This window comes from Furipterus horrens, unplaced genomic scaffold (assembly GCF_987537825.1).
Source record: "Furipterus horrens unplaced genomic scaffold, mFurHor1.1.pri manual_scaffold_2, whole genome shotgun sequence".
Taxonomy (NCBI): Eukaryota; Metazoa; Chordata; class Mammalia; order Chiroptera; family Furipteridae; genus Furipterus; species Furipterus horrens.
The window spans coordinates 87,819,919-87,841,636 of NW_028327172.1; the positions used below are offsets into that span (position 1 = coordinate 87,819,919).

General features: G+C 48.7%; 1 protein-coding gene across 1 annotated transcript in view; it reads right to left on the reverse strand.

Annotated features, from left to right (window-relative positions):
- Positions 1-21,718, reverse strand: part of DSCAML1 (DS cell adhesion molecule like 1) — a 96,703-nt gene that overhangs the window by 40,344 nt on the left and 34,641 nt on the right. Inside the window, exons 9-11 of the mRNA XM_090267348.1 lie at positions 10,584-10,783; positions 9,980-10,076; positions 9,279-9,407 (exon numbers count right to left, since the gene is read on the reverse strand). Of these exons, the coding sequence (XP_090123474.1) occupies positions 9,279-9,407; positions 9,980-10,076; positions 10,584-10,783 (426 nt within the window). The remainder of the gene's footprint in view (positions 1-9,278; positions 9,408-9,979; positions 10,077-10,583; positions 10,784-21,718) is intronic.

The following is a 21,718-nucleotide window of genomic DNA, read 5'->3' on the forward strand; positions in this document are numbered from 1 at the left end:
TTAAAACACCCCAGCCACCGGGAGAGTCACTCTGTGGCTGGTAGGTTAAGCCAGAATTGCAAATATGCATTTGGATGTGACTTGGTCTGTGGTACCTCTTGGGTTGGGAGGGAATGGGCTAGCAACATGGAGGCAGATGTTTGCTTCTTTCTGTAGCATCCCAGGAGCTGGTTGCCAGCACACACATAAGACTTGATATGCCATGTATGTATGAGAGGAACTGCGATTGTGAATCAGTGTATTTCTATTTGGTGGGTGCAGGCAGCGGGAGGAGACCCATATGATGTGCTGAACACAATAGGGCTAATATTTACCAAGCACTGGTGATGTGCCAGGTGTATGTCGGACAATGTAAACATTCACCGTTTACTCCTCACCCTCCAGTAACACTAGTGTCCTAAATCCACTGTATTGGTGACCCTCACGTCTCCAAGCCTGATTTCTCACTAGGCCTCTCAGTTGTGTTCCACTCTTGGATCTCTCTTGTCTTGAAACACTTTTCCCTTGGGTTCCCTGATAAAATACCCTCTGGGTTTTCTCTTATCTCTTGGGTCATTTCTTTGCTGTCTGCTTTGCAGCTGTATCTTCCTTAAGTTTACCATTAATTGTTAGTTCTGCAAGGGTCCATCCTATACTCTCCTCTTACTTCATTCACTTTTCCTACCTATGTCTTCCATTTCCATCTATATACAGATAACACACAGATTTTGATCTAACCTGGATCTCTCCTTTGGACTTCAGATCCTTATAGCCTCACATCCAATATGTTCAAGGCAGAAGTCTTGACCATACACTCCGTAAACCCATTGCCTTTCTGGGTTCCCTGTCTCATGAAATGGAACCACAACCAGTCGTGTTGTGCCAGAAACCTAGGTGTTATCCTTGAGCCTTCCCTTTCTCTCCCTGCCTATCAAGTCCTATAGCTTTTGTGTCCCATGTAGCTCTTGAATCTCACCTTCTCTCCACCTCCATCCCTACCCTAGGCCAAGTCACTGTCATCTCTCACTTGGACCAGGGAAATGACATCTTAACTGGTTAACCTCCCAGAACCCACTTTGTGTCCCCTTCCATCTGTTCTCCACACTGCAGCCATCATTCACTCTACAAATATGATTGGCGCCTCTTACAGGCCACTCAATTTTGGCATTGACAGTGGTCTTCCCACAACACAAATCTGATACTCCCACTCTCTTACATAAAACTATTCAATATATTTTCCTTGTTCTTAGGATAAAGACAAAACCTGTTTTTAAAAATATTTTTTAATTCTTAAATTACAGCTGACATAGAACATTATATTAGTTTCAGGTGTACAACCCCATGATTAGACTTCTGTATAACTTATGAAGTGATCACCTTGATAAATCTAGTATCCATCTGACACCATATATAGTTACTACAAATATTAGACAATATTCCCTATGCTGTACTTCACATCCTCATGACTAGTATGTACCTACCAATTTGTACTTCTAAATCCCTTCACCTTTTTCACCCATCCCTCCAACCTCTTCCCATCTGTCAACTGTTGAAATATCTTCTGTATCTGTGAGTCTGTTTCTATTCTGCTTGTTTGTTTATTTTGTTTTTTATATTCCACATATAAGTGAAATAATCTGGCATTTGTCTTTCTCTGATTTATTTCACTCAGCATATCCTCTGGGTCCATCTATGTTGTTGCAGATGGCAGGATTTCATTCCTTTTTCATGGCTGAATAATATTCCATTGTATATCTGCATCACTTCTTTATCCATTCATCTAGTTATGAACACTTAGGCTGCTTCCATATCTTGGCTATTGTGAATAATGTTGCAATGAACATGTGGATGTACATGCCTTTTGAACTAAGTGTTTTGGATTTCATTTAGATAAATACTCAGAAGTGGACTTGCTGGGTCCCTCTTTGGCTCTTGTTATAGCCTTTATTTTAAGGTCTATTTTGTCTGGTATGAGTATTGCTACTCCAGCTTTTTTTGTTGTTATTTCCATTTTCATGAAATATCTTTTCCATCTCCTTACTTTCAGTCTGTATGTGTCTTTCCATATGAAGTGAATCTCTCATCGACAGATTTTATTTTGTTATCTATTCAGCCGCTGTATGCCTTCTGATTGGAACATTTAATTCATTTGCATTCAAAGTAATTACTGATAAATATGTATTCATTGCCATTTTATTATTCATAGTTTTGATCTTCTCCTTCTCCTCCTTCTTATCCTCCTCCTTCTTCCTCAAGAAGACCCTTTAACATTTCTTGTAATACTTGTTTGGTGTTGATAAACTCCTTTACATTCTTCTTGTATGAGAAGCCTTTATCTTCCCTTTGATTCTAAATGATGGCTTTGCTGGCTACAATTATCTTGGTTGTAGGTCCTTGCTTTTTATCATTTTGAATATTTCATGCCAATTCCTTCTGGCCTGCAAAGTTTCTGTTGAGAAATCAGCTGACAATCTTATGAGAGCTCCCTTGTAGGTGACTAACTGCTTTTCTCTTGTTGTTTTTATAATTCACTTTTTGTGTTTAACCTTTGGCATTTTAATTATGGTGTGTCTTGGTGTGGGCCTCTTTGGGTTCATCTTGTCTGGGACTTTCTGCACTTCCTGGACTTATCTCTTATCTTTACAAGGTTAGGAAAATTTTCTGTCATTATTTATTCAAATAGGTTTTCAATTTCTTGTTCTCTCTTCTCCTTTCAGCACACCCATGACGCAAATGTTGGTATCCTCGAAGTTGTTCCTCACATATCCTCATTTTTAAAATTCTTTTTCTTTTTGATGTTTTGATTGGGTATTTTATGCTTCATTATCTTCTCAATCACTGATTTTATCTTCTGCTCTACTGTTGATTCCCTATAATTCTTCATTTCAGTTCATGTATTCTTTATTTCTGAGTGCTTCTTTTTAACCTTTTCTATCTCCATTTTTATTTTTTCTTCTCTTCGTTGAAGTTTTCATTAAGTTCCTCTATTCTTCCCTTGAGTTCATCGAGCATCCTTATAACCAGTGTTTTGAACTCTGCATCTAGTAGATTGCTTGCCTCCATTTTGTGTAGTTCTTTTTCTGGAATTTTGTTCTGTTCTTTCATTTGGTACATGTTTCTTTGTCCCCTCATTTTGGCTGCCTTCCTGTGTTTGTTTCTATGTACTAGTTAGAGCTGCTACAAATCCCAGGCCTGGTAGCATGGACTTATGTGGTAGGTGTCCTGTAAGGTCCAGTGGCACAGCCTTCCTGGTCACCTGAGCTGGGTGATTTGGGTGCTTTGGGTTCAACCACTATAGGTTCTGTGCACCTGCCAGTTGTAGTTGAGCATTGATTGCTATTGGCATGTCAATGGGAAGGATTTACCCTTAGGCCTATCAGCTGAAAAGACTGGCTGGAACCACCAGGGAGGATCAGCTATGCAAGGGCCCACCCCTTGCATGGGATCTTGTGCCTGCTGGGTCTTCCCCTTGAGTATATTACTTGTGGAGGTTGTTGGGTGGTGCTTCCACATAATCTGAAGCTGTCCACCAGGTGCACTGGCTCTGGGGCCTCTTCGGAGGTGCAGGCCAAGGTCAGCTGCCACCTGTGCCCTGCCTGGGGCCACCTGGTATGAGCTACAGAGGGATCTTCAGATGGCTGCTACTTGTTCTGGACTTTGATATGCCCAGGAGAGGCCAAGCTGTGAACCAAGGCCAGCTGCTGCTAGTGCCAGGCTTGCAGCCTCTTAGCAGGTACAGGGTACACAGAGGAGATTTTAGGAAAGTCAGCAGCATGAGCCAAGACTGGTCGTTTGATGGAAGGGGCTTTGGGGGCCTGCCAGTTGGGTGGGGTGGGGTCTTAGGGTATCTCCAGGGTGGTGTGAATGGTGTTAGCCAGGTTCATGGTGACTCAGATATGGTGTCTGCCTGCTGGCTCTGTGTGTGTGTGTGTGTGTGTGTGTGTGTGCTTAGCAAAGGAACAATGGCCCCTGCCAGCACTTCAGTCTGGGAGAAAGCTGCCTCTCCAGCTCTTGCCCTGATGCCAGACACTTCAGTTCATCTCTGTATGTCCCTGGTGACTTCTTTTTTTTGATATCCCTAGGTGGTCCCGACCTGGTGACTTTTGGGCTGCTTCTCCATCACTGGAGCTCAGAGGGAATGAGTCTGTGTGTGGGCCCTTTAAGAAGAGCTGCCTGAGACACCAAAAGCCTCTGTCCCATTCAGCCACAATCTCCACTGATTTTCACAGCCAGAAGTTATGGGGACTTCCCTTCCTGGCACTGTAACCTGGGCTGGGGTGGGGGGCTGGGTGTGAGGTTGGGACCCCTCATCCTTCAGCGGGGACTTCCACAACCAAGATATCCCTCCTGATTTTTAACCACTATTTGTGGGAGTGGGACCAGCCTGCTCTGTGTATCTGCCCCTCCTACCAGTCTTGTTGTGGCTTTTTCTTTACATTCTTAGTTATAGCACTTCTGTTTAGCTAGATTCAAGGGGTTCTGAATGATGGTTGTTCAGTAGTTTAGTTGTATTTTTAATGTGGTTGTAGGAGGTTCCAAGTATAGTTTTTACTTACACCACCATCTTGACCAGAATCTCAAGACAAAATTTTTCAGTATGACCCAGGTCATGCAACATCTGGCTTGGGCACAACTTTTCAGCTTCATCTTTCATCACCTTCTTCGTACTCCAACAGTATTTAGAACCCTTGTTCATTGCACAGTATCTTTTTTTAAGCTCCCTGAAGGGAAGAGCCATGTCTAAAACTTAGCATGTCTCCTTAACTTGGCATGTGTTGGGCACTTAAAACCATTGTTGGTTTTAAATCAGAGTCTCTTTTTTGTCCTTTACCCTGGGCTTGGACTTTCTCTGCAGTTTGTTGTTATAGTAAATAACCTTTGCCCTTCCCTCCCTTGCCTCACTCAGCTGCCAATCATAGGAAGGTTGGGAGGGGGAATGTTCCAGAGAGTGGCCCACCTTTATTTCTGCTTTGCCAGTCCTTTGCAGGTAGAGTTGACCTTGTATTCCCAAATCATCTTTGATGTTGGCACAAAACAGCTCTCTTTCCACAACCCTTCAAGGCTAATGCATCAGAGTCAAATCTGGAGGCCTCTGGCTGATTTTCCAAACTTGATCACTGTCATCTCTCTGACCCTGAATAGGTGAAATCCGGTGCCCTATTTTCTTCCCTTTCCTTTTTAGCTATCTCAGACCACTGAGCTGGCCTTGGTGAATATTGTCTCTTTTAATATTCCCTTTCATATGAGCCTGGCTTACCCAGATTAACATATTTCATTAAGGGCTCTCTCTCCCTTTCTTCATCAAAAGGTTTATGATGCAAAATATTTTTCTTAAAAAATAAGGCCATGGCTAGGGAGATGGCAGTGCCTTCTACTCTGTGGGCTGCTTACTGAGAGGGGAAATGGAGCCTTTGGTTTTTCAGGAGACACATTCACTGTGGAGAGGGAGCAGCATGGACAAGAGCCACATCTGGAATATTCAGCTGCCTGTGCTCAGGAAACAAATCCATTCTGCATTTCTGATTTCCTCCTTGTACCACGGCTCTGAGTCCCCAAGGCAATCTCTCTGCAGCTCTGAGAAGCGGTTCCCTGGGTCACAACTGCTCACGGCATCTCAACACCCATCCCTTTCACAGCTACACTCCAGCTCACATGGAATGACACACCACACCAAACTGGCTCACGCTGTGGTGGCTGACTGCTGGTGCCACGAGGATGCCTTCTGGTCTTGGTGAGCCGTCCTCAAAGAACCCACTCCTGCCATTTGCTTGGGGAACAGGAGAAAAATGTGGTGTCTGCATTTTTAAATCTGCACAGTGCCATCTGATAGATTTGTGTGGATGCTGCTATTTATCATTCAGCACTCATGTATTATTACTCTGCTGCCTGGGGCCAGGAGGAGTCAGAGTGAGCGGATGGCTTAGAAATGGCAGACTTGGTAATTTCTGTTGGAAAATTAGCATGATGAGGAACATGGAAGAAAATCTGGGAAAGGCACAGTTGAAGCAAAGTTGGGGGTTGGGATAGATGTAGTCTGGAGCAGGAGGAAGAGGGGAGGACAGAGAAGAGACACAGGATGGGGAGCCATAGAGGGTTAGGATGTGCCAGGCTCTATACTAGGCACTTGCACATAAGTCATCACACCCATTTAATCCTTACAACCCCTTGAGGAGTACATGTTATTGCCTCTGTGAGAGAGACAAAGGGATGCCCAAAGACATTAGGTAACTTGCTAAAGATCATCTGGCTCTGACACTTGGTCAACCTAAATCTTTTGCTTTGACAACGGTTCTAGTTCCACTACTCCACATGTAGGAAGAGGTCTACGTAGACACACACATATGTACATGCACAGTCACCTATCTGTTCCCTAGGATACTCTTTTCAGTTTTCACGTAATACAGTTTGTGGTGTATTACCTGTGATTACACAATACATTGTAGTGGTTCTGAAAGTGTGTGTATGCATGTGTGGGCACCATATGTTCTTATTCCAACTGCACTGAAAGTTCCCAGAATAACACTGTCTCCTATTTCTTTTTCTTTCCTACCACATGGCTGTTGCATGATTCTGCAAAAGATGGTTGCCACTCAGTACATGTTGCTGACTGACAGACATGTATTTCAGCCTGCAAGTTCCACAAGACTGACTATAAATTGCCACATGAGGTATTTGAGTTAGAAGGGGGAGAGGACTTGCATTTACTAATAGTTTATTAAAGCCCTGTGCTAATTCTCAGCCCTTTTTTTAATTCTCAGAACTATCCCACAGGTAGGTATTAGCATTCCCATCTTACTCATGAGGAAGCTGCGCTGTGCTCCCGGCCTCTGACTGACTCCAGTGGTAACCCTTGTGGTTCTCATGGAACTCCTTTTGCTAAATGCTGGGACAGATGCCTGTGCGAGTGGGATGGTCTGGAGCAGTCGCACCCAAAGGCAGGGGTCAGAATCAGCTGGCTTCTCTGTGCTCTTGACCCTATGATTTAATTTTTTATAGGTTCAAAGCCCCGTTGAAGGGACAGTCGGAAGCTGAGTTTTTATTACCTCTTCCTCCACGCTGCCCAGCCTTTATGGCACCCTCAGCTCTGGGATGGCCTCATACTGCAGGGAAGCCAGAGGGGATTGGGGGAAGACGTGGACATGCTCTAAAAATCGCATCTTCCCTTCCCACCTCTCCTCCTGCTTTGCTCTCTAGATGTGCGAGGTTCTCAGTTTTGCTCTGCTGAGTGGGGCCCCAGGAAAGGTTTCCACACATTAGAGTTGGTCAGTGGGAGGAAGCGGGCAACCAGGCAGCGTAGGAGAGGAGCGCAGAGAGGCAGTTACAAAGAGCAGAGGGGAAGGGGTGTGAGTGACAGCCAGGCACCCATTGCCGCGGGACATGAGCAGAGAGCCCTGCCGGCCTTGTCAGCAGGGCCTATAGAGATGTGGACCTGCACACTGACCCGTACCTTCTTGTCTGGCTTCTTGGCAGCTTGTGCCCAGCCTCAAAAAGTCTTAAGGTGTGAGATGGATGCAGTTGTTTTCCCCCACTGCCACATCTCTGCGTAGGTCCTGCAGTTCATCCCCTTGCCCTGGCCACAGGGCTGCGGCAGCCTCGTGCTCACCTTCTACATACCCTAGCTTCCGTCCACAGGTGCCAGATGAATCTTTCTATGGTGCCAGGCTCCTCTCGTCTGGCTCTGGGGGTTCAGCCACTGTCAGTGGCTCTCAGTGACCTTCCCTGGCCAAGTAAAGGCTCAGCCCAGAGGCCTCCTCCCAGCCTGGCCCCAGAGCACTTTCTAGTCTTAGAGCTCAGAAAGTGGGTCTGTGAACCCTCTGCTAGACAGGCCACGCCCTGGACTGTGCTGTGCCGGCTCAGGCTCTGGTCATCCCCCTCTCCTGAATGCAGGCCCATTATCTCTCAATCCGCAAGACCCAGCGTCATGCAGGCTCTGACAATCCCCGTCAGGGACAGCACCCCTTTTGCCACTAGTCTCTGCAGCCCTCCTCCTGCACACAGGGTGAACTCCTGGGTAGTTGACTGCAACCTGACTTTTCTCTCCAATTAGACCATAAACTTCTGAGGGCAGGGCTTTGCCTTGTAGAAACCTGTATCAAAGATGACTGACCCAGTACCCTGGACAGAGTTGCCTGCTTGTCCAGAAGTGAAGAGACAACTCAGAGATTTGCTTTACTGTGTCTCACTTCCACTCACTCAACAACCATTTGTGAAGCATCTAGTATGTGGCAGGTGCTGTGCTAGGTGCTGGGGAAACAGCAGGGACTAGGACTTGGACAATCTTGGGGAGAGGACATCCAGCCAGCCATGCTCTGTGCTAAGGAAGACAGGAAAAGTCTGAAAAGCTTCGAGGAGGAAACAAAACCTTGGACCTAGTCTAAGACCCAAAAGATGAGTTGGCGGGGAAAGGAGGGTGGGGAGGCTTGAGTCCTCTGGACTTAGTTGTGTTTTATTTTAAAATGATTTTTAAAAGCTTAGATAGGCTTATGGTAGCAAATTCAAGAGGCACAAGAGGGTCCAAAACGAGAAATATGTTTTTGTCTTGCTCCTGCCTTGGAGCTGCATGGGTGCCCGCCCTCTCAGGGTCAGCCAGCTCCATTGCCCGTTTGTCACAGACTATCCAGAAAGTCATACGACACAAGCATTTTTGACTCGGCTCACTTTCCAGGCCTCTCGCCCCTCTGAGGCCCCTCTACTTGACCACGTCCCCCATCCTATTTGCTCAGAGACCAGGGGCCCATCATTCACTCTGCCCCAGAGGGTTTGACAGCAGTAGGCAGCCTCACAGGAGCTAGCTTGGGTCCTATGAGAGGGGCCTGGAGGGGGTTGCGAGGAGAGGAAGTTAGATCTAACCTTCGAGGGACTCTCACTTTCCAACAACCCAACCCATCCTCGGCAAGGAACAGCTCTCTAATCCCTAGTCATCTTGTCATCCCAGAACAGGGGTGCCCAGGTGACCCAGTCAAACCTGTGATGTCTCTGAGCCTACAGACCTAGCCCACATTTTCAGACTTGGGACCTTTGAATTGCTTTAAATCAGACCACTTTGTGGGCCTTGGCTCAGGGGAAGCACTAAGGAGGATCTAAAACCCCCTCCCCATCAACTGGGGGTCCCTCTGTCAGCTCCCCGGATTCCTAGTCCAACCAGCCTCCCTCCTTTCGGAAGCCGCAGGGGCTTGCGCACTGGTGGCTGTGGTGTGTCTGCCTCAGGTGGTGGCTCGGGGCCCCCGGCACTGCCCCAGCAGGCAGGCCCAGGCAGGGCAGGCGGCGCAGGGCTGTGGCGGGCCCGGCACTCAGTGTACCTGACTTGTTCTTGTATTCAATGTCGAAGCCCGTGATGATGCTGTTTCCGTCGAATCGCTGGGTCCAGCGCAGGTTCATGCTCCGGGCTTTCACCTCCCGGATCTCCAGCTCTGGGGGGTCGGGGGGCTCTGGGGTGCGGTGGGGGAGGGGCAGAAGTGAGGATGGCAGGAGGAAGCTTGCCCTCCTGTCTGCATCAGGAATGACCAGCATTTTGCTGCACCCCTGGGGTCGGTGTCACCTCTAGCCTACCCAGGGGCCCTAGAACCCTGGTGTTTGGGGAAGGTGACACTGGGGTAGGCCTGGAGGCAGGGTTGAGACACAGGGGAGCCCCACTTGTCTTCTGCTTTGTTCTCCTCCCTTCCTTTGTCTGGGATAGGGCAGGCCATTTTGGAGGGACTCCTCAGAGCTGATGGTCTTTGTGTCCCCCACACGGAATCCCCAGCCTTTCCCAGCTTGACTGCCGCTTGCCCGAGGTCCGTCAGGCCCCTGCACTTCCGCAAACCTTGCTGTCTGAGGCGTCCCTGGGAGGGCTCTTGTTGCCCACTCTAGGCAGGAGGAGGGGGTAGGGAGGCTTTTCCTCACAGGCCATTTCTTATCCTCCACCACCGTGTGGAGCGACGCCCCTGCTCTTGCGGTGGAGTTGGCAGCAGGCACCTGTGTCCCGGGAAGGGGCTGGGGAGGGTGGAGCAGGTGAGAGTACCTTGCACGGTGAGTTGGATCAAGCCCCGGTCCTCCCCATATGAGTTGATGGCATGGCAGCTGAAGAACACAGAGTCCCCACGGTCAGCAGGCTTGAGCTGGGAGGTGGCCAGCAGAGGTGGGAGGACAGGGAGAGAGGGAGGAAATAGGGAGAGTCTTAAGAATTGGCCTCCGGAAAGGGCTCACTGTGGTGACCAGCAAGGCCATCTTTTTTCAGGAGGGAACACACAGGGGTGTTGTCCAGGGCTCCTCTCCCCAGACTGTTCCAAGGATGGAGGGGTGGGAGAGTCCATGCAGAGAGGGGCCGGGGGTCCAGGAGGGAGAATGGAGTCCAGGGGTTCCAGGGAAGAGGGAAGGGCTGAGGGTTCACACTTCTCATGGCTTGGGGTCGTCAGAAGTGAAATAATGTGAGGTTCTAAGGCAGAGGTTCCTGGCTGGAGAAGGGAATAGCTAGGGAGTAGCTATGAAAGAAAAGATAATTTGGGGGTGTGTGGGGAGGGGCTCACAAGACTTTCTGTTTACCTCCATTGGGTACAGATGTAATAGCTTGGGATCCCCACTTTCTGAAAGTCGGGGTCCCATGAGACTGGGGCATGGGCGCTCACCTTCAGCGTGGAGACAACCTCGTCGCCGTTGTCCTTGGTGGCTATGGCATACCGCATCACCCGGTCAGGGTCGATGACTGTGTCCCCCTTCTCCCAGCGGATAATGATGGGCCGCTCACCCCGGGCAGTGCAGTTGAGCTCCTTCGCGTGGCCCTTGATGGCGATGGTGGTGTTGGGGTGGGAGGTGATCATGGCCGGGACTGCGGAGGGGAGAAGCCAGGCTGGGGGAGGGGCATGTGACCGTGCAGAAGCCCTGCCCCCACTGTTTCTCCCCGAGGAGCATCTCAGTCCCAGGCAGAGGGTCTAGTGAAGGTTGAGGGGGCCTATAGGAACCCCATTTGCTTATCCCCTCTCTCTTTCTTACCACCCATTACTGGGGCAGCCTCTTTTCACTAGCAATTCTTATGTTCTGTGGACCCCTTTTCAGAATGTTTTAAAATGCATACCATACATAGCATTACAGAGAAAACCAGATATATTGAAATATGGTTATACAAATATTAGAAACCTTCAGAAGCAAATCTTTGATATAGTATACTACACATCAATATATGTTTTTATCACTCTTTATCAAATAAGATTTGGTACCGGGTAGTGTTAGCACAATTTCGTATTAGTGATGATAATGATATTTTGAGATATCTGCAACTACTGCTGTGAAAATATCTGTGGTTTTGATCAGTGATAGTCACAGGTGCTGTTACTGCTGTGGTTGGTTACTTATGTTCAAAATGGAAGGAAATACTAAATTTCAGTTAGAAGTTAATGGACAAATATGTGATCCCACCCACTCCGTTCATGGGCCTCTTAAATCGGATCCACAGACCTCCTGGAGGTGGTCTGTGGACCCCAGGTTACAACACCTGCCCTAATGCAGCGGAGCCTCTGTTTCGTGTCCGTGGCTCAGGCTCTCTGCCCAGTGGTCAGCTGGTTTACCCTCCCAAGCAGCTGAGAAAGAAACCCCTGTTCTTCCTAGCCAAATGCAACAGAAAGTCCTGGGAAGCATTGTGGTGCTTAGGATTCCTTAAGCAGCACTAATAGGCCCTCACCGCAGTCCACCCCATTGCCATCCTGAGAAATTCATCATGAAACAACCAAAGCACTGGCTGGCCATCAGGAGAGCCCTCCTACCACCATGACAAGAGGCAGCTGGGTCCCGGCCTCCTCTAGGACTGAGCACCATGGCTGGCAGGGGGAGGGGCTGGTGCACAGGGAAAGAGGGTCTCAGCTGTTGGTGAAATCCTGTCCCTCTCTCCTCCATCCAATTCAACAAACATGAATTGAGCATCTATGGCTTGGGGATACACATGACATGAGATGGATCCTTGCCTCCTGGGGGAAAAGGGAAAGGGGGAGGGGGAGATGGCACCTGTATGAGCAACATGAAAATGAGGAAAATCTGATGAGTGTTTCATGAACATTTTAGGAGAAATTAACTTTTCCTGAGGGTATCTGGGCATTGCACATCTATTTAATGAGCATTTATTGAGCTCTTAGGAGGTGCCAGGCCTTGTGCTGGGTTCTGGAGCTAACAGTGAACAGGACAAACCTGACTTTAGGGAGTTTCACTGCAGTGGTGAGAACAGATGACAGAGGAGCAATTCTAGTCAAGAATGGTAAGTACTACACTAGCACAAATGCACAACAGGTGACATGGCAGGACTCAAACTGGGAGAACAGAGGCCACCTGGGCGTGGAATCTGCTGGAGCAAAGGCTCGGAGGCAGCACTAGGCAAGGTCCTGGGAAGGTAAGTGGTCTGATGCATCTGGAGGCCTGTCCTTGTCCTTATCTTCTCCTCACCACCTTCCTGGGAAGCCTCCCTCTCAGAGTACAGGTTCCCCAGGCATCAGTCCTGCTGGAGGACACAGACTGGGAGGGGCTGTGACTGACAGCAGGAATCAGACACTTTCCCACCCCACACCCCACTGGGGGCGGCGCTCCTCACATTCCGTTCTGCAGAGCAGAGGCCCAGCTCACCACACCCCCTGTCACTGTTCTGCTTGGGCAAGCATGCAAGAGGGTGTCCTGCCTCCTCACTCCTCACAGCTGTCTTCCTCAGGTGCACTGCGTCCCTGCTTCCCTCAGTGGCTGGCCCTTTCTTTACCTCTAGTTTTAAAGACTTAATCAGAAAGCGTTCTTCCCAGTGAATTTTCCAGGGTCATCTGACTTCTAAGGACAAATAAGCCTTTGGAGAAAGGAAGAAAGCTATGGATGTGTAGTGGTGTGACCTGAGCTGCTAGTCAGTGGGTGAGGAGACATTTGGAACAGGTGTGGGGGGTGGTGGAGGGTGGTGTCTGGTGTCCCTGAAGTGACATCGTGTAGCCAGCCACTTCCTTTCTTCTGCCTCCTGTCATGTGGGACTTGATATTAAGGGCCCCCAGCTCCTGCACCAGAGTCTCAGCACAATCCCCAACCCCACCTCATCAAATAATGAAGCAGATAAATTTTATAATGCACGGCATTACACCAGGATATACAATAAAATGCGAAAGACAAATAACGAGGTGCAAGTTATAATGAAGAAAAAGCCTGAAGTCAGAGACATCTGAGTATGAATTATTAACTAAGGTTTTACACTCTCAAGGATGTGTGTAGGAATATTTTTCCATCAAAGATTTGCATAATTCCCCCGTATAAACCTGGGCAGAATATAGAATAAGATTTTACATCAACAAGTTGGGCTTTGCATTGCAGATGCCTCCATTTTTCCCGGAGGACTGAAATGCCGGGGTGTGGGGGAGGCAGGTGGGCTGTTTCTGCTCATCCCACAGTGAATGTTCCCCAACTGGGGTCAGGACCCTTGGGTGGGCACAACCCTGAGGTCTTCCTGGGGAAGAGGGATCCTACTCCTTACAGGCTGAAGCCACAGGGGAGCTGAGGGATGTTTATGTAGGGTGTGTGTGTGTGTGTGTGTGCGTGCGTGCACGCACGTGTGTGTGTGTGTGTGTGAAAAGGGGTGTGTGTGTGTGTGAAAAGGTGTGTGTGTGTGTGTGTGTGTGTGTGTGTGTGTGAGAAAGGGGGTGGGAGCAGGGCCAAGCCTCAGACAGATGAGTCTGAAGAAGGGAGGCACTCTGCACCAGAGTGAGGCGCTGACAGCAAAGCCCTGTCCCGCTCTCCAGGCAGGACTGCATCAGCCTGCCCAGGGTCGTGTGTGAACTATAAAGGCACCCCTATGGTGGCAGAAAACCTGATGCTAGGAGACACAGCTTGGCCAGTGAAGGAGAGAGTGGGCTTTAGACTCCATCTGCCCCTTAAGCTATGTACCTTGGAGCAGTTCACAACCTGCACATCCATAGATGTCAGTTTCTCCTCAGAGAGCTTTTCTTCCCAATCAGGTTGTTCCAAGTGCTGGCATGGGGGAGCGAGAGACAACAGGGCCTCCAGAATCCTGGGCGGGCCTCAGAGCCCTGGGTGCTGGGTTGGTTCCCTTTACCCTCCAGCCAGCTTGGCTGCTTGTTATGGCAGTGAGCACCAGGCAGCATAGCCCGGTGCTCTCCTCATAGCCCTATAGCTCAGGGCAGGTTCGGGGAAGCCCATCTATGAAGAAGAGGAAACTGCTTCTGTGGATCCTCACCCAGCTTGGAAGGCTTGGGGCCATGCAGGCCTGACTTCTACTTATGTCTCTACCAGCTCTGCGGCCTTTAACACAGTGTACATTACTTCCCCAAGCCTCGGGCTCATTGTCTGTGATATCTGAAGATATGCTATCTACCTCAGAGAGTTGTTAGGGGGCAAACAGGGGCCATATATTTAAAGTGTCTGCCACATAGCAGCTGATCAAGAAAACGATTCTCACCCCAGGCTCTCATGTTCCTCTTCTGCTTCAAGAAAAGCATCAGATAAATACATGCAGACCTAAAGATGTTATTTGCCAGGCTATTTCACAGAATCACGAAGCCCTAGAGTTGCAGAGCCCAGATAATGTTCAATATAGCAGCCACTAGCCACATGTAGTTATTGGGCACAGGAAACATGGCTAGTCCAAACTGAGGTGTGCTCTAAGGGCAGAACACACACTGGACTTCAGAAATATGGGAGGAAAAAAGGGATATAAAATGTCTCATTCATAATTTTTATACTGATTACATGTTAATCTTTTGGATATATTGAGTCAAATAAAATATACTATTACAATGAAACTCACCTGTTTCTTTTTACTTTTTTGAAAATGTGGCAATTAGATTTTAAATTACATATATAGCTCGCACTTTGTTTCCGTTGACTGGCACTGGGATAGATAGTCTACACAGACCTTTCTTTTTACGAATGAAGAAACTGAGGCCACACAGAGAGGCAATTTGCCCATGGTCATTACTAACAAATAGCAGTGCATCTTAAAAGTGGACAGACGGGAGAGGGCAGCACTTAACACACAAAGCTGTGATACTGGTGGTGGAAGGTACGACTACCCCAGAACTAGTTCCCAGTTCTTCAGGACTTAGAACTATAAGCTCCAGATTACTCACAAAACTTCTGTCTTGTTCTGGGCACTTCTTGAGATAGAACACTAACAAGCTGGAGCATGACCAGGAAGATGGGCAGACTTCAAACCATGCTATTTGAGGAGTGGCTGAAACTTGCAGGGAGTGGGAAGGAAGACCTCCTATTTGGCTTAAGAAGGAATTTTCTGGCAGTTTTCACTGTTCAGGGAAAGGGCTGCAGTGGGAGCAGCGAGAGCCCTAACTACAGGTGGACAGCCAGGGATATTGAGAGAATTCAAAGGGAAAAAAAACATACAAAGGGGTCAGAGGCCCTGGTCTTTGGACCCCTGTGGGTATCTGGGTCTCTGGAGAGAGGGATTGTCTATGAATCCAGCTCACTGTTTTGGGAGGCAATTCTATGATTCAGAATACATTTTTCCTTGCATACAGAGGACTTTAGCTCCCTGTCCTGGGCAAGAAGCAGAGAACTTGCCTTCTCTCTTCTCCCTGCCCTAGTCTTCCTGCCAACACCAGAACAGAGAACTCTCCTGCTGTGCCCCAACCCTGGCCCTGCCCTGGCCTCTAAGAGCCACAGTGTCTTGCTGTGCCCACAAACTAGGGGGGGGTCTCAGCTTTCCTGGCTGCTGTACAAATGGCCTTAATGAGGTAGCATAAGAGGCTGCCCCACTGTATCCAATCTCTTCCCACCCCCCCCAAACTCCCACCCTTGCTCTGGACCACAAAGTCTCCCTGCTCCACTGAACTGCAGTAATAAACACGATTAAACCCTCACTGCACTGAGACCTGGCTGTGCCCCAGAGCACTTTATGGGTTGAGGGCAGGCCCCAAGAATTCCCGAGAGACATGTGCAGCCATCTGCAGAAGCGTGTGCACACACACACAGACTGTTGCGATTACCTTTTATTGGGAACTTCCCATGTACTGTGTGGTAGCAATATTCTAGCACTCTACATAAATTAACTCATGTAAGGTAGGTACTGTTATTATTCTGAGGCTCCAAGCCTGGGTCCTGATGTATTTCTTGACTAAGCTCCAGGGTCCGTGCCCATGACAGAACAGGATGCAAGCTGGATGCTTTTGCCTCTTGGCTCAATACCCATGAGAAGTCTTATTATCCCCAGTTTTTCAAATGATGGGTTGGAGGCTTCCAGAAACAATTCTTCCCTCTAAGTCTGTACTACTACTGTGCTTGCCGGGGTCAGCCACCTCTCGCCACCTGTCTATCTGCCACACATGCACACAATATCTGGCCTTGGGAAATGGAATTTGACCATCAACAAAAAACTGTGGTATCTCTGTGGTGGCAGGGACTGCAGCTTTAGGGGTACAGTCAGAAGAGCAGGGAAGGGGAGAGGTTGGATGCACAGGGCTGAGTCCTGTATGACAAATACTAATAGCAGCCACAAAGGCAGCACTTTGCTCCAATAGGACAGAGGAGGCTTTAATGAGACACAAGTTCTCTGCCTCCCTGCAGTGTAATTCCATTAACAGCCAGGGAAATGTAATTTCTTTGTACAAAGAGGGGTGCCAAGGGAGATTCTCTGGGGACTTGGGAATAGAGAGTGGCTAGGCCAAAGGTATAAAAGACACCATGTGGGTGAGCTAACCCTATAGGTGGGAGGTCCTGATGTGAGCTGGCTGGTTGTGTTCAAAGCTTTACAGCCCCAATGCTGGGTACGGGGCCAGCACTCAGCACAGCCAAATTGGGAGAGCTCTAGTAGAGGCCTAGGGGCTTCCTGGTGACTTCCACGGCCCTTCTCTGACAGCCCGAGGCAGTGCAGATGCCTCTCCTCTGGATACTGAGCATCCCTGGCATGGCGCATGTCATACTGCAGTGACCTTGTCTCCTTGTCCGACTGTGAGACTCCTATCCAGGACTTAGCACATATTATGGAAAGAAGGAAGGCTCCTAAGTTCTGGGTGCCCCTCTTGCAGGCCCCCTTCCACAGTGCCTTGGGTCAGCCTGCCCTGGTCCATAGTTAGACTCACTCCAGGGCAGGGAGGGGCCTTGCAGGGCCTTGGATGCTCAGGCCACTACCTTACAGCTCTGCAGAAATTCCAGATTTCTGTCTCCTGGTTCTGATGGGGCCTCTTGGCAGGCACCAGGGAGAGGAGCAGGTGTGAGCTGCTGTGGAGTCAGCCCTCCCCTGCTCTAGGGCCCTCCTGAGACAGCAAGCCAAAGGGAGAGCAAGTCAACTGCAGAAATAAGCCAGTTGTTAGAATCTGATGTAACCAGTTCCACTTGCGGGTCAGCCGTTGTCACCCCTGGGGTCCTGCCCAGGACAGCTGCTATTTACATTTTAATTTGATGTGAGAGGCTGACAGATTTTTTTAAAACACCACAAGACAGCTCTGCTTCCTCACTCACCCCAGGAACCAGTCTTGCTGAACAACCCCCTGGTTTGAGATGGAGCCCCAGGGCCTTCAAACCTGCCCTGTCGATATAGACTCTGCTCCTGCTTGGCCCTCCCTCACTCCTCCAGCTTCCTCCTTCTCTGGGGTCCCGCCTCAGAGGATGGGCTGGGCTGCTCCTTGTAGTGTTCATTGCCCTGAAACATCCTCTGTGAGAAGCTGCATTGTTGTTAAGGTACCCTGGGGGCTAATAGCCCCACTATACAAAATGAGGCTCAGAGAGGCTAAGGGGTTTATCTAAAATCACACAGCTGGTGAGTGCCAGGAGGGAGCTAAAGCCCCAAGCACCCTGACAGTTCACAGGTGCCCTTTCCTCTGATTTTGGTCCAGTCTTCTTCTGCCTTCTTGATTTTTCTGCCACCTTGGGCTTTGTCCCAGGTGTGAGAAGCTGCATGGGAACGACATTGTAAGGGTGCGTTCTGGAGTGCTGGAGGGAGTGCAGAGGGAGGCTGGAAACTGGAGTAGGGAGGAGTTGGGGGAGGGGGGTGAGTCACATTTTCTCTGTCTTTGTCTCCCTCCTTCTCTTCCACTTGGCGATTGGAGCTCAGCTGGTGTTTCTGAGAAGTCCCCCAGCCACCCCAGGGAGGAATACCGAAAGGAGAAAAGCAGTGTGTGTGGGAAGGAGAATGTGGAAGAAATAAGATGAGAATGCCACTGGCTCTTGGGAGCAGCCTGATAAAGTGCAAAAGAGAAGTGAGACATTACATTCCAAAGGGAAGCCTGGGGCACATCCTTACCCAGTCCTGGGCCTGAGTATATAATAATCAGTTTACTTGATTGAGAACTTACTATGTGCTGGACTTTATCCTTACAGCAACCTTCTTCTTATTTCCACTTTACAAATGGGGAAGCTTAGGCTTAGAGCAGTAAATTGCTCAAGGTCACACAGCCAGTAAGTTGCAGTCAGGACTCATCCAGGGCGTCTGTGGTTTTACCCACCATGTGACACTGGTCAGAAAAAGGCAGTAGAGAGAAGAGCAGGCACCAAGGAATGGGAGTGCAAAGAGCCTAACTTTTCTGAAGAGAAGTGCAGCCAATTCTGGGGGAAGAAGATTGCTCTGGAGACCTGGGGACCAAGAGATGACGCGATCCTGCTCCTGTAGGGTGGTAGCCTGCAGGAGGAGGTTGAGGAGGTTGAGGAGGTTCTCAGGCTTGGCTACACAAAAGAATTACCAGGGAAGACTTCTGGCCAAGATGGAGGCTAGACTGACATGCTCTGTCTCCCTCTACAACTACTGCAAAACTAAAAATAATAAGGAGTTCCTGAAAATAAAGCTACATGGAAGTCCAACATATGAAGTCATAAACACATGGTGCTTGTCCGGACGGGTAGGAGGGGTGAACGCGCGGCTGAGAAAGATCGAGCTGTGCTGGAGGCGGCAGCTGCAGCAACGAGCAGCGGGACCCGGTAAGCAGACACCCGTATTTGGGGGAACGAGAGAAGCGCCTGGGAGCCGGCCCCGGCTGCAGACCAGACCCATCGGCTCTGGATTCCAACGCCCTGGAAGGCAGACCCCATTGGGAGGAGGCCCTGTTCCTCAGCGGAGAGTAACAACAGGAATCCATCTTGGACCCCTGTCCCCACACAAAGCGCCACAGTGTGGTGAGAAAGGTCGCCAGGTTGTGACGAGCGCATGAGGCTCCGCCCAAAATAGCGTAGGTGTGACAGCGCCCCTCCCAAGAAGGAAAGATAAACAAAACAGTCAGAATAGCAGAATTAATGATTGAAATACCAATCACACAGCTAACGAAGAAACAAATAAAAGCCTTGACTGATGAACAAATAGCGAATCTTTCTGAGGCTCAGTTCAGAGCTATAGTCATAAGGCAGCTTACAGAACTAACAGCGGGGCTGAATCAAGACAGGGAAGGAATGAAGGCTAGTCCTGCTGAAATGAACAAAAATACATATAAGACAAGTGGTGAGGAAGGGAAAGCCATGGATCAAATTAACAAATCGGAACATAGGGAGGGAACAAACAGTCAACCAGTGCAGAAAGAGGAACAAAAAGTAAGAAATATGATGAGGCTCAGAAACCTCTGGGACAGCTATAAGAAATCGAACATTCAAATTATCGGATTGTCAGAGGGTGAAGAAGAACTAGAAATTGAAAAATTATGTGAAAAAATAATGAAGCAGAACTTTCCTAACTTGGGGAAGGAAATGAACTTACAGTTCCAGGAAGCACAGAGCGTTCCGGATAGGCTGGACCCAGGGAGGACCACACCAAGACACATTATAATCAAAATGTCAGAAGTTAAACATAAAGAGAGAATCTTAAAAGCAGCAAGAGAGAAGAGAAGAATTATGTACAAAGGGGTCCCAATTAGACTATCAGCGGATTTCTCAAAGAAGACTTTACAGGCAAGAAATATTCAAAGAAATGAAAATCAAAAACCTACAACCACGATTACTCTATCCAGCGAAGCTGCATTCAGGATAGAAGGGCAGAGAAAGTGCTTCCAGGACAAAGCAAAACTGAAGGAGTTCATCAGATCCTAACCACTGTTATATGATATGCTAAAGGGACTGGTTTAGAAGAAGGAGGATCAAAACTATGAACATTAAAATGAAAACTGTATCATAACAACCAACAGCAGAAGCTAGGGAATGGAAACAAAGGCAAACTAAGTAGGCAATGAGAGGGGAGAAAGAATTATAGGTATGGGGAACATATTGGGGGGAGGTCAGTGGGGAGGGAGAAGGGGGAAAAGGGAGGGAGATGATGCAGGAATTAAGAAGCATAGTAAGAGGGAGTGGAGTAGACAGGAAGAGGTTGAGAAGAACCATATGCACAACCAACGGGCATGGACTAAGCGGGGGGACAACTGGAGGGAGTGGGGAGCAGGGGAGAAAGAAATTGAGACAACTATAACAGCATAATCAATAAAAAAACAAAACAAAACAAAAAAAAACCAAAAACATTTCTTCAGCCCTGGCTGGTGTGGCTTAGTGGATTGAGCACCAGCCTGTGAACCAAAAGGTCCCTGGTTCGATTCCCAGTCAGGGCACATGCCTGGGTTGCAGGCCAGGTCCCCAGTTGGGGGCATGTGAGAGGCAACCACACATTGCTGTTTCTCTCCCACGCATTCTCTCTCCTTTCCCCTCTCTCTGAAAATAAATAAATAAAATCTAATAAATAAATAAATAAATAAAAGAATTACAAGGGAAGCTTTTAAAGAAATCTTATTGCACAGACCCCACCCCTAGAGGCTCCAATTTAATCAGAGTCCTTAAGAACACCTCCACCCCAGGCGATCCTCACACATGGTCTAGGGTAAGAACCACAGGATTGGAGGACCCTCCTCTGTCACTTCCATTTTAGGGGATGCCCTCTGGTCCTTCCTCTGCCTCTGGTGGTGATGACCGCAAAGCCAATAAGGTTGGAAGAAGGGCAGCAAAGTTCTGGTGTTCTTCACCATCCTCAAGGAAGGGTCTTCACTTTCCTAGGAAGTCCTTGTGAGAGTATAACTGAAATCTCTCTGGAAATCTCACAGAACTTTGTACTAAAAAGGATGTTCTCTCTGGAGTGGCTAAAATGCTTTTCTGGAAGTCTTCTTCCTTTTCTCTGGAACAGGCTTTCTCAGGAATGGCAGGTGCCCTGAGGGCTCTCAAGAGCTCTGCAAACTAACTTTGTACCAGGGAAGGACTTCCCAGCTCAGAGGCCTTTATCTCCTTTTGTTTCAGAAAAGGTCATCTTTGTTGCCCATTCAACGTGAGGGGCCCCTCCTTACCACCAACCCACCCCAGTCTCCCCCTTTCCCCTCCCCAAAGGCTGTGTGTCTTCTCCTTGTTAACAAGATCCTGACAAGAACTGTAGCCTGTTTGTCACTGTGAGATAAGCCGCCACAAAGGGGCATTGTTGGCATGAGGGGTGTCAGCCTGGGGTGAGTTGGACAATCTCTTTGGTTGAGTCCTGGCACCAGTTGCAGGCTTCCCCTGGGGGAAGGGCTAGGGTGGAGGTGCCTTCTGGGGTTTGCTTTGTTTTCCATCTTAAAGAGCCAGGGCCACGGCATCGTTAATTTGATTGTACCCACTTCGCTTCTTGTCTCTCCTGATTAGCCAAGCTTCAACTGAAGCATGAGATTAATTCAAATTGCGCTGAAGAAATCAGCCTCAGCTTTGAGAGCTGGTGGGGAGGTGCCGGGAGCTGGGGGCGCATGGGACCCTCGCTGTTTACTACTTGGGGGCAGAACTGGCTGTAAGTGTGTGTATGTGTGTGTGATAGGCAAATTGGGGGGCTGGTCCTGATGGGACCTTTGAGACATGGACTGCAGCC